Source organism: Alosa sapidissima, chromosome 4 (genome assembly GCF_018492685.1).
Source record: "Alosa sapidissima isolate fAloSap1 chromosome 4, fAloSap1.pri, whole genome shotgun sequence".
NCBI classification, from domain to species: Eukaryota; Metazoa; Chordata; class Actinopteri; order Clupeiformes; family Clupeidae; genus Alosa; species Alosa sapidissima.
This window is the reverse complement of record NC_055960.1, coordinates 20,769,988-20,782,910: the sequence shown is the minus strand read 5'-3', so window position 1 is coordinate 20,782,910 and position 12,923 is coordinate 20,769,988. Positions and strand designations below refer to the sequence as shown.

The following is a 12,923-nucleotide window of genomic DNA, read 5'->3' as shown; positions in this document are numbered from 1 at the left end:
TACTTATCCCACGGAGCATACACACTAGTTAACACAGCATTAAATCCACTGGATTACTGCCAAGGAACAATGGCCTAATAATTACAGAAGCACTGGATTTCCATTAAATATAGAGATTACATTTCTATTGATACAATAGTCACAACTCAAGTCACAAGGCAGTAAGTGACATGGCAATATTCTGTATATGACAGACATTGAGCTATTACTAGCAGTTCAATCACTGAGTTGGGATTAGGCACTGTGACTGATAAGAGAAGCAGATGTTTTGGCAAACATTTACATATACAGGACAAAACATTTAGAAATATTAGTTGCATTTGTTTTGAAATATAATATTCACCTCAAAGCACACACATTATTATGTTTCAAGGGTAATTATGCATTATTTAAAATAAAAAAGTACTACCTCAAAGTTGATATGAACCCGCACTGTGTTTCCTGCCCTTATAACTATGAAGGTTTTCATGTTTTTATCTGTGAACTTCGGTTTCACTGAGGGGACAGAGATGAAAGATGATTGTGCAGGTGAAAGCAGCTGATACATTCAAAGCAGCTAATCCAATCACAGATGCTTCTTAGCAATGATTGCACAAAACACACTTTTCTGATGAAAAGCATCCTTTTGGGAATGGAACACACATTTACTAAAATAGCAAAAATTTACTAAAAATATGTACTTGACTGGAATAAATGTTTTGTCATGAGATGGCTTATTATCACTTAGCAACTACCAACCTAGTCCTAATCCTTTGTGAAACAAAATGTTTCTCTAAGAAATAAGAGGTTCAACTTTCCGAATGACCTATAATTCAAATCACATGCTGTGCAAGATCTGAGCAGTACTGACCAGGAGGAGGCATGGCGATGATGTAATTGTCAAAGCCCTGTGGGTCTCCCTCTCCCCCATCATTTGTGCCAATCACTCTGACCCAGTACATAGCCATAGACTTTAGGCCAATCACAGTGAAGGATGTCAGTATGGAGGCAGTGGCATTGCATCTACTCCATTCAATGTTGTTGATTGGTCGGACCTCCACAAAGTAGCCCTTGGCTTCATCCTCCACTCCTACCACTGTCTTTGGCTTGGTCCATGAGAGACTCAGGCTGTTGTAGTTAGAGCCAGTCAATTTCAGGTCAATGACTTTCCCTGGGGGTTCTAGATGGACATAAACATTGTGGGATTTTTTTATTTTTAGAACAAGCAACAAATACATACAACAAATAATGTGACAGAAAGAATACAATGGTACAGTTTTGTGATTATCTGATTTTAATTTAAATGTATATGTATGAAAACACCCTCCTTTTTTTCGTTAACCAATGATGCTTTATTATACTACATATGCTATTGATGCAGTTTGCATTACTGGCACTACACTTGCAGTTTCACCATAAAGATCATATTAAACCAGCACTAAAGAAGATTTGCTCTCGGGGTCCCACTACAGTTGAAAAGCGCAATAATAAATTAACTACATGTGCGTCTGCAACATACTCTTTAAGCCTGTTTGGAACAGAAACAACTATAGGGCGTTAGAATACTGGAGCTGGACCCAGACTTACTCTTGGGGTCTCTGGCAAACACCAACTCAGAGGGACCACTGGGGTCTCCTGCCCCTGAAATGTTGATGGCAGCCACTCGAAACTCGTACTCTGCCCCCTCAATCACATCCTTCACTGCACACTTTTTCTCTGTGGACAAAAGAGGCATTGCAATATTACTATGACTAGCAGTATCATAAGCATGTTTCTCCCAGAGATACACCAAAACAATGCAAAAGCTGTTGTACACAGGACAGGAACTAGAGATATATATAAACTTTCACCTTTAATTGGCTCATTAGGGCGATTCACCATACTCCACAAGTTGCTTCCTCTCTTGCGTTTCTCCAGGTTGTAGCCAATAATGTTAGATCCACCAGTATTGGCTGGAGGAAGCCAGGTCAAGTTAATACACTCCTTAAAAGCACTGACTATCTTTGGAGGAGCCGGGAGACCAGGGAAGGCTGAATAAAAATAAGAACAAAATTTGATTTGTTTAAGTATAAGTATATATAAGTATATATACTCTTTTGATCCCGTGAGGGAAATTTGGTCTCTGCATTTATCCCAATCCGTGAATTAGTGAAACACACTCAGCACACAGTGAACAGAAGCACAAACTAATCCCGGCGCAGTGAGCTGCCTGCAACAACAGCGGCGCTCGGGGAGCAATGAGGGGTTAGGTGCCTTGCTCAAGGGCACTTCAGCTGTGCCTACTGGTCGGGGTTCGAACCGGCAACCCTTCGGTAACAAGTCTGAAGCGCTAACCAGTAGGCCACGGCTGCCCAAAAGTTCAATGCAAGAAGTTATGCGGACACACGGGGGCTAGGGGGATCTGTGCATTAGTTATGTTATGTGTTGTTGGAAACATGATTTAATCTTAGGCATCCAGAACCTTTTAGGATAGTCAGGGTATGTCTTTAATGCTCCACATAAAAAACACTTTTAACACAATATGAAAATACCAGATGAGTATTGATATGTGAGACCTACATAATAAGCCAGCAGCAATGTCATCTGTCTCCATCACGTCACTGATGCCTTCAGTATTCTTTGCCTTGATGCGGTAGGTATACTTCCTCCCCGGGTCTACATCAGTGTCCCTGTAAGACGGTTTACCAGGGATATCCCCTAGTTTGGTCCAGGTGTTGCGTCCCAGTTGCTGGCGCTCCAAAACATAGTTGGTGACAGGGCATCCACCATCGTCCTTTGGGGTGCGCCATTTGAATTCAATAGTATTCAGTGAACTCTCAACAACTTCTATTGGTGGCTGTGGTGGGGTGGGTTTGTCTGGGAGAGAGAAGATTTTATCCATTTTATCATCTATTACACATCTATTAAAGCGATCCGTTTCCAGAGGGGTACACTGTTTTTTACAAATGTAAAAAAAATGAAGTTGCTATGAGAACAGAGTGCAAGAGTTCAGCCATAGGAACAGGAATCAAGGGATTTAAGAACCCCATTTAATAACCTTTTGCTGCTTTGTTTTGTCCTTATTTCAATTATGGAAAAAGCTTTGGCTGATCCAATTGTTTATCTTTCTAAACATTGATAAAGTGAGCTTAGTAGGCTATCGTCGTCGTCTGGCGAGAGTGGTTTGATCAGCACATTACAATATCTGTTGACCAACATCTTCCACAGAGGTAATAACGGACTTACCCAGCACTATGAGCTGTGTAGTGGCATCAATAGTGCCATGCTCATTTTTGATTTTGACTCTGACTTCTCCAGTGTCCTTCCGCTGACATTTACTCAAGCCCAGGGAAGTATACGTGTCAGAGGAGTCAGTCTTAACGTTCAGGCCTGGCAGCATCTCCTCGTCTTGCTTGAACCACTGCACCTGTAACCCAGAGAAATAGATTTAGTTTGAGCAATTATTAAGAATTATTATATTAGATAAAAATGGAAAGTCTGAAACATGGGCGACACTGAGCAGATTATTTTGTTTCAACTGTTGATTCTCCTAATTGAAAAGATAAATACTCATATCTCTTTTAAATACCTCTCTTTTATCTTTTATTGGCATTCCACTTCCATTTTACTAGTCCAATATTTAATCAGCATTGTAGTGTACCAATTACATACCTTCATTGGCTCCTTCCCATTGAACTGCAGCTTGAACAATGCATTTTCACCTGCTTTGATGATGACAGGCTGTTGGAATGCTTTCAAAGAATCCAAGTCAATCTTTGGTGGGTCTGTAGATTAGATTAGATTTAACTTTATTGTCATTGTGCAGAGTACAGAATAAATATGGCTCATTATTTATGTTCATATAAGTATGAACAACATGTACAGAATAACAATTCTGTACAGTATAAGAATAATATAGATATATGCAGTGTATTAACAGAATATATTATAAGAAAAACAGAATAAATATGGATATTCAGTAGGAACCGTAAAGATACATATGTACAGTATGTACAGCTATGTGTAGTGTGGTAACAGTACCACTGCAGTGCAAAAACAGTAACATTATAAGAGTAGCACGAATAGCACTTTGAGATCTGTGATGAAAAGTGCATTATAAATAAAATATATTATTATTATTATTATTATTATTATTTATTATTAAGAATAAGTGTATGTGCAGGATGAATAATATGAAGAGCAGTAAAATATGGCTATTTATATATGTACATACTGTAATTTCAGCATGTACATTTATAAATAAAGGAGGGTAAGGAAGAAAAGAATGCTGGTGACATTCTAATTTGAAACACTGTATTTCCCAGCTGTCACAAGGATACAATGTTTCAATTTGACCTTCAATGCTGAGCGTTGCCTCCGATTTGCGCCCATCTGCCTCAAAACGGTATATCCCTGCAGAATCGTCATCGCAGCTGTGGATGATCAGTTTGTGGGTGGCCCCGTCTTTTATAATAGTAGTACCCTCTGTTGAGTCCAACTTAAGTGGGACATACAAGTGAAAATGCAAATAAATAATGTGGCTGCAAAAATAGGTTTATGCCATATTATGAAAACACAATATATAATACATAGGATTTCCACTTCATTTCATCACTTTGACATCACAAGGCCTACAATGAATCAAAACATTATATTACCATTACTGAACAAGTGAACAGATATATTATCAAAGTTCACCTTCCTTCCATCCTTGTACCAAATGCCCTCACAGCTCTCGCTGCTGAGAACACAGGAAAGCTCAGCTGATTCTCCCTTGTTAGCGGTGGTGTTTGTTAATCCACTGGCAAAATGGACTCCAGAATCTGAAGTAAGTGAGAATACAATTATGAATATCTATGGACAACAGTCAATTAAATACTGGCCAACTAAGATTTAAGTGACCTCTGTATGTGTATATTGTAATACAAATTGAACCTGATTCTTTAGCATCTCTAAACAATACAACAGGCTATGAAGGACCTATGGTGGAAATGAGCTAGATGTGTTTACAGGTCAGCTTGGATTCCTCTACACTGAGATGTTATCATCAACATGAGCTGGTTTTGATTTCCTTGAGATTACACCCCCAAAGTCTTTGAGGATAATTTTAATAAGCGTTCACATTTTTCACATTTCTATTTTGATGTAAACTAATTTCTGACTAAATTCGGTAACTTTGTGCTGTCATTTCACGGTGGAAGAATTGTATGTGCTCACACATGTGTGTTACCTGTTTATTAGCAATGTGTCTAGAAATAAAATTGAACAACACCAAACACAAAAGAAAAAAAGAGTATTTACATAATCCACTGGCAAACAACATCCAAAGCAAGCCATGATGTAAATATCACAAAAGCAAAAGATGCACATGATAAACTATGAGCACCTAAAGTAAACCTGTCACCTTAGAACTGTATTACTGTAAATTAAAGGTAATGTCAACGATTCTGGATGTCCTGTCCATTGATATTTGAACCAAACACTAACAAAACACCAAATAGCGAACTCACCAATATCCTCCTAAAACACTCCTTCCATTTCCCTACAATCCCTCTTTTTTTGTTATGTTTGTGTTTGTGGAACAGGCTTGCTACACTTAGTTAGTTTCCAGTTCACGGAGCCAGGGCTGTGAACGAAGACTGTTTTTTTTTTATAGTGGTCTCACAAAATGGATAGGTAGTGGATTATGATGAGATATTCGCTGAATGTGACAAAAAGTGTTACAGGAAATAGCTTAGAATCGCTGACAGAGCCTTTAAACTTTGAGGACATTTCCGTCTGAAATCAGTATTCTTTTGCTCTTCTGTTATGAAATTGTCTTATACCATAATACGGCTTCTGTTTTACTATATGTGTTTGTGTGTAGCTTCTTCTCTCTAGTGATATTGATAAGTGTTAAATTAATGAGTGAATCACATGGTGCTTGTTAAAAGTTTCTTTCTTTTTTTTTTTTAAATCAAGTCCATTTAAAGGGTGTTTAATTTTTAGACCACTCTTGGCCTTGACATTCCAAGATTTTCCCTCACACACAAAGAGGAGGCCATTAGTTGTTTTATATGAGATGCAATACAATGTCTAGGGCTGTCCCCAACTGAAAATATCCGTTGTTGATGTTTGACTCGATGAGCAAACTTAATCAAACATATTACATCTACCAAACAAAATCTTAGACAGCATAAATATAAAAGCTAATCAAGCAAGATTATAAATATTTATAACCTTACATATTTTTACCATTCCAATACTATTATTATATATAATAACATAGCTTTATTGATCATTTTGCTGATAACCTCATAAAACAATGGATAAGTTACACATTCTTTGTTCCGAGAATCATATGAATGAATTGAGCTCACACAGCAGACTTTTTTTCTCTTGTGTTGCAATCACATTCTTTTACTTAGACAGAGAATTGAATAAGCTATAGTAGCTACTTTGGTAACTTCATCATGATTGAACAAACAGAAAAATGGCTGTGGATGATCTGTTGAAATTGACTGAATGCTATGACTGTTTAATCAGCCAGTGACTTGAATGGGACAGCCCTGACAATGTGGTTTTGCATCATTTGGACAATCTTAAGGGGAACATGCGATAGACAGCCTTTCAGATCACTTACCAAAGCAGGTTAAATGAGAGCCAGGAAGTGCCACAGACTCCCTGCATAGTTTGAAGTGATGCACAAATAAAAAATGAAACAATATCATTTTTTTAATTATAAAGCTATTCAAATGTAGCCTAGATCCTACACTCAGGTGTTATTTGCTGGTATGACAGAATTACACTCATATCACTTATGTTGGACATAAGTGTCAATATCTATATGACTACAATAATATGTTGGTACTGAAGTGTCATGTACTGTATAACGTCCATTTAGACAACAATTCACACCAGTACAGATTCTTGATACTGATTCACATATGATATGATAAGCTGCTGTGTAAAGATAGGGTAACAAAAATAATGTCAGTATTTACAAGGTGATTACATTAAGCAATACACAAATACTTTGTTAATATTTTAACCCCATATCATCCCTTATGTTGAAATAACATTTCTTAAATAACAATGCTTTTTCTTTCATTAAAATGTTTCCATTCACAACATACTGTATGTTTTCACATATTAAGGCTGTATATACTTCTTGTTATAGTTTAAGGAAAAACTCATGTTACATGCTGGTAAAAAACCTTTGTCTTTTTGTCTGGTGCATCTTTCTAATGTTCATTATAACATATCATAACATGATGGCTTGAGGTATATTCCAGAAGGTGGGTTTGGTGACTTATGTCAGTGTGTTAACTCATGGTAACAGATTTTGAAAATGTATTCTGGATGTAGAAATAGAAAAAGAAAAGCAAAACAATAGCTAGACAACATGCTTGATACAATGTTCACCCGTCAGATCAGTCAAATACTGATTTTACCCACTGATATTCTGTGCAAAATAAGTTTGGTTAAAGAATTGTTGCTAAATTCAGTGCAAAACCTTTTGTGGCTCGACATGTACACAACATAGAGTTCCTCATACAGGTATGTGCATGACTGTAGCTACATACATAGTATGGAATAAAATGGAACTAAAACCCTAATTCAAATATTGAATATGCCCAAAGATTGTCACACTCAAGTAAGTTTGCCACTTATATTTGCATTGATAAAAATGGACTTGTTCCAAACCTCACTTTTAGATTTTAATTCAGCTTGGCTAGAGCTCCTACGCACATGCTGACAGACAAGGACCATATAGAGAGGCAAATATGAGCATCGTGCACACAGGAAAACAGATATTGGGGATGTTAGTTCACTTCCTCGCTGCTGATGTTAATTTGGCACTGAGAATGACAGAATAGGCCTAGAGCTTTGCATGCTAATTATTACAGCAGGCTCTTGAGCATGCTCACCTATTTTGGTTTCAGGCACCAGAGGGCCTGTCCTGTTGCGCTTATTTTTGCCATCCCCGTCCCGAGAGCCATCACCGCCTGATCCATCTTTTCCAGAGCCATCACCGCCTGATCCATCTTTTCCAGAACCATCACCACCTGACCCATCTCCAGATCCATCCCCCAAACCTGAACCGTCGCCGAGTCCAGATCCATCTCCTCCAGATCCATCTCCTCCTGATCCATCTCCTCCTGATCCATCTCCTCCTGAGCCATGTCCTGCTCCAGCAGCTCCTGCTGCTGCTGCTGCAGCTGTGTCTCTCTCTGCCTGAGCCCTTCTCTTGGCCTCCAGATCATCCTTCTCCTTCTGGAGTCTGGCCCTCTCTGCTGCGAGTCTCGCTGCCTCATCATCATCACCACTTCCTTTGCCTCTGCGTCGGTTTGGATCCTCTGATTTACAGATTGAACAAAACGGATATCTCTGTCGATCATTCAGTTAAAGCAACACACTGTATTAAAGGAATGGCTTGAAATGGCTTCCGCACCTGGATAACCAGGTATTGCATTATATAGCTTCATAGTATTGTTACATAGTGTTTCTCTTACTCATGTTATATATTTACTAACATGGGCTGAAATAGCCTCACATATTTCTAACCTCTTGTTTTCAGCTTTTACAAGCACATACAGTACATTTTAATCTATCTTTTGATAGAGCTCTAGATTGCAGTACATTGGATAACCTATTATTTTCACCATATTCTTTGACAAATCTTACAGTATTTCTCCTTAAATGTTTAGGCTACAGTATTGTTGACATGATGAAGATTCTGAGAGATGTGTAAAAAACCACCGTCCATTTTTGGAAAGTCATATACAAAAGCTTACCTATAACAACCAGTTCGGCTTTGCACGGGACTATACCCGCTATGGCAGTAATGATGCCCTGATCAGCCAGGTCGAGGTCTTTTATCTCAAGTTTGTGAGATAGCTTGTCTTCTGAAACAGTGATGTCATACTTTGCTTCGTTTTCCATTGCAACATCATTTCCATACCACATGATCTTATCAACTGGAGTAGACAGGACACACTCAAATGAAGCTGCCTCGCCTTCCTTGGCTTCGCAGTTTTTAAGTGCGGAGGTAAATTCAACATCAGGAACTGAAATAAGAAAACAGTGGAAATATACATGCATAAGAAACTGCTGGACTGACCTCTGAAAATTATTATTGTAAACTGAGTATGGAGTATTGTGAGCATGACAATACCTTTGAAATTAGTTGAGAGCACATTGGCATCTTCTACATCCACTTGATAAAGGCCAGCATCATCTGGTCCAAGATCATTGATGCTGAATATATACTTACTCCCTTTTTGCTCAAGATTATGTTTCTTATCATTGTTAGTTCCATAATCAACCATAACACCATCCTTTATTATAGAGAAAGAAAGAGGACAAGGTTACATTACTCAAAATATATCAAATTCATTAACCCTTATAAGGTGTTCATATTTTTGTTACACAGCCAATGTTCCCGGGTCTGGTGGACCCACCACATTATTAAGCTTTTAAATCAATACAGCCATAAGAATTTATGTAAACATACTTAACAGATGTTTATTTTAGCTCAATAACCAATGATACAGACATAATTTATGGTTCATATTCGCCAATTAGACACCTACACTCAGACATGTACACATACAGACACACACAGAGATGCACAGAAACACAGACACACACACAGACACAGACACACGCTCACACACACACAGCAGGTCCAGTTAAGGTACATTGCACCTACAATTATTACACTCGGGTCCAGTAGACCTGAACACCTCATAAGTAATAGTTATGTGTAGGGGGGGTGTACCGTGTGCAGTCATTGAAAATATATATATTTTTATGTTCTTCACAGAAAATGAGCAAAGGCCAATGAGTTTGAGTTAGAAAAAATAATAAATAGCAAAGGGGGTGCCTCTGGCATCGGCCTAGCCATGCAAATAAATCACTGTTTTACACCATTTACGATGCTCAAAGTAGCACTTCATTGGTAGACTTCCGAGGGCCCTGACATTTAAAATGAGACATTTAGAACTTTGAAAAAGCACTGGTAGTTTATTTCAAAGACGATTTATACAGACAGTACCTTCAGGAAGTTTACCGTTCGCCACCATCTTGAATTTAGTCACGATAAGTCGAGCGACGAGTACGAATGAACAGGTATGATAAGGGATCAGATTCCAAAAATAATTCCGTGGAAATGCATGGATTCCAGTTGCTGATACTGGCTGCTACTGGAAGCAACTGGAATCCATGCATTTCCACGGAATTATTTTATGGCATATAAATGCTCTACTAATAATACAGGACTATTTTTTTACCATCAACTTATAACCTGACATCATTAACACCACTACAATCACTTTCTAGACACAGGTATTACAAGGTCTTTGTTTGAGAGAACGTTGTGTCGTACCATGGTGGTTTACGGCACTCTAACTTTTGTAGAAACACACCCCAGATCAATTCTGATCATTAGTGTAAAACCCCAGAGTATCTCACCTTAAAGAGGAGCACTTGACTGTTAGGGTCCAACAGCTGCATGTCAACCTCAAACTCAGCCTTTCCATCAGTTCTCACTTCAATCTGTTTCACACTTTCCACTTTCTCAACATACTATGTAACAAGAGACAACAGCAAACAGCAAATCAGTGTGACTTTAAAGTGTACCTACAAGGCTTAATAAATCAGAGCTTAAGGTAGTAGTACTTGAAAGGACACCTGTATAGATTATGTTAAAATGAGAAACAATATCCAAAAGCCTAAGACTTTCAGAGTTCAGAGTTTCAAACCACAAGTCAAAACCAAAGCACAGTTAGGTGTCTACCTTTGCCTGTTCCTTCTCTCTCTCTTTCTTCATTAAATTCAATTTCTTTAGCATCCAACGGAAGTCTGTCACTCCATACTCAAAACAAACGCGTTCATAATCTTTCTTGGGAGCGGACAACAGAACTTCCCAGAAAGCTGGATCAATTTCTCCTTCCGTTTGGACCTTTTTAGGCTTTCTTTTCACAATTCTGATTAAGTGGAAGAAATAGCAATATTTCACATTTTATTTTCCTTGCAATAACTCATTTTCAATAGAAAATATTTATATATGTAACATACTTACACTGTTTTTTTGAGAAGTTTCCTGAAATCCTCTGGATCATTTTTGACAACTGGGATTGGAAATTAAAAACAAAAATGAACAGAAATGTCAGAATCCTATATTGCATGAGACATTTTTCAATGGGGCATCATAACATGAAAATGAAAGTTAACTCAACAAGTAGTCTGTAATTTAGCATTTGTGCACACATACCAACTGGCTGCTTCTTCTTAAATCCAACTGAAACAGGACAAAAAATCAACACCAATTAATTATCAGTGTAACATAAAGTATGTCAGTCAGTTAGAGAAAATTAATTTGGGAAAAGTGATTAATGTAGATTAATGTTTAATTTGTATACTTGCTCACCTTCAATAACATTCAAAGTGGCCGTACACACAGCTCTTCCATAAGGATTTGTAGCAAAAAATCTATAGGTGTCTGCTTGGTTTGTATCAACACTGATGATCTGTCATGGTAAAAAAAAAAACAAATACAAAAAAAACAACGTTATATTAGATCCCTGAACAAAAAGGCCTCTCCAACTCTTATTGGAAAATATAGCTGATTTAGGTGATAGGAGATGTATTGCATACTGTATTTAAGGGGAATTTCTACATGATGATGATATCACTGCAAATGCATAAAGCATAGGTAGTAAAATCTATATGATTGTTGAACAATGTTAGCATGACCTTAAGATAACCGCATATCCGCATCACATAATTTCCCTATTCATTAAATCCATCATCTGATTTAAATTTTTAAACTTTTTAAAAAAAAAATGTTAATTTTTTTTTTTATTTGCAAACATTGACATTACAGAAAATGCAACACTACGACATGCACAAGAATACTACATACGGCAAACAGATGTACATTACATAAACACATACTGTAACTTAACAAGACATCACATTGACTTGGCTTCCACAAACATAACACAACATAACATCATTAACAGAAAGGCTAAGGATGATTTGCGTCCAGGATGATAACAGATATGATTATCAGGGATGAAATTGATGACCGGAATGAAAAGAAGGGGGGATGGGGGGGTGTGGATGGGAGCTCTGAGAGAGGGAATGAGGTGGTGTTGGGATGGGGGTGGGGATGGGGGGTGAGGGGTAGTGAGTATGTGAGGATGTATGTGTGTGTGTGTGTGTGTGTGTGTGTGTGTGTGTGTGTGTGTGTGTGTGTGTGTGTGTGTGTGTGTGCATATGTATAAGGCTGGCTTGCTGTTGGGCCAGGAGGAGAGAAGCTGGAACATAGAGAGGGAGGGTTTCAGAGGAGAGGAGTTGTAATTATTCTATTAAAGATAAGTATAATAATAGGAATAACTGATTGCCTGGTTGATTGCCTGACTGATTGCCACCCATTAATGGCCACAGTTCCACCCAGCCCCCGCTGTTATATTGCGACGAGTTGACAGAGGGGAGGACCTGCGTGCCACCCACCCCCCCAGCATATGCACACATCCCCCACTACCATGACCAACCACACCTCGCCCCCAGACCTTCACCCAACACGCCACTCTTGACCTAAATATGTACAGTATGTGAATGGCTAGGTTGAGGGATCTATCTAGAGTGTAGCATTAAAAGAAGTGGGCATGCATGGTGAATATCTGTCAGGATTTCCCCATGCACACCACACTTACCCTGTGTAAGATGTGTGTGCATTAAAATAAGTGAGGCATGCAGATAGACACCTGATGAGGCATCTACCTGCACTCCACTCTTACCCTAGCCTGTTTTGTAGTTTTTGTTTATGTTTGGTGTATGTCACCTAACATGTAGTGCAATTAAAAGAGAGTAAAGCGTGCTGTGTGCTTCCAGGACAAGGCCTGTGCATGAGCGTATGAGGAGGGTGCACACCGGGGGCCCAGGGCCAATAGATAACCCACAGGACCCAACCAATG

General features: G+C 38.4%; 1 protein-coding gene across 2 annotated transcripts in view; it reads right to left on the bottom strand.

The window, feature by feature from the left end:
* The window catches only part of LOC121706719 (immunoglobulin-like and fibronectin type III domain-containing protein 1), a 41,647-nt gene that overhangs the window by 3,495 nt on the left and 25,229 nt on the right, over window positions 1-12,923 (bottom strand). For both annotated transcript variants that reach the window (XM_042088687.1, XM_042088686.1), the window contains exons 6-22: window positions 11,372-11,471; window positions 11,216-11,242; window positions 11,024-11,072; window positions 10,739-10,928; window positions 10,414-10,527; window positions 9,116-9,278; window positions 8,736-9,008; window positions 7,869-8,297; window positions 4,657-4,781; window positions 4,315-4,456; window positions 3,631-3,743; window positions 3,205-3,385; window positions 2,539-2,835; window positions 1,830-2,009; window positions 1,567-1,695; window positions 851-1,159; window positions 410-495 (exon numbers count right to left, since the gene is read on the bottom strand). In XM_042088687.1, coding sequence (XP_041944621.1) covers window positions 410-495; window positions 851-1,159; window positions 1,567-1,695; window positions 1,830-2,009; window positions 2,539-2,835; window positions 3,205-3,385; window positions 3,631-3,743; window positions 4,315-4,456; window positions 4,657-4,781; window positions 7,869-8,297; window positions 8,736-9,008; window positions 9,116-9,278; window positions 10,414-10,527; window positions 10,739-10,928; window positions 11,024-11,072; window positions 11,216-11,242; window positions 11,372-11,471 — 2,907 coding nt within the window. The remainder of the gene's footprint in view (window positions 1-409; window positions 496-850; window positions 1,160-1,566; window positions 1,696-1,829; window positions 2,010-2,538; window positions 2,836-3,204; window positions 3,386-3,630; window positions 3,744-4,314; window positions 4,457-4,656; window positions 4,782-7,868; window positions 8,298-8,735; window positions 9,009-9,115; window positions 9,279-10,413; window positions 10,528-10,738; window positions 10,929-11,023; window positions 11,073-11,215; window positions 11,243-11,371; window positions 11,472-12,923) is intronic.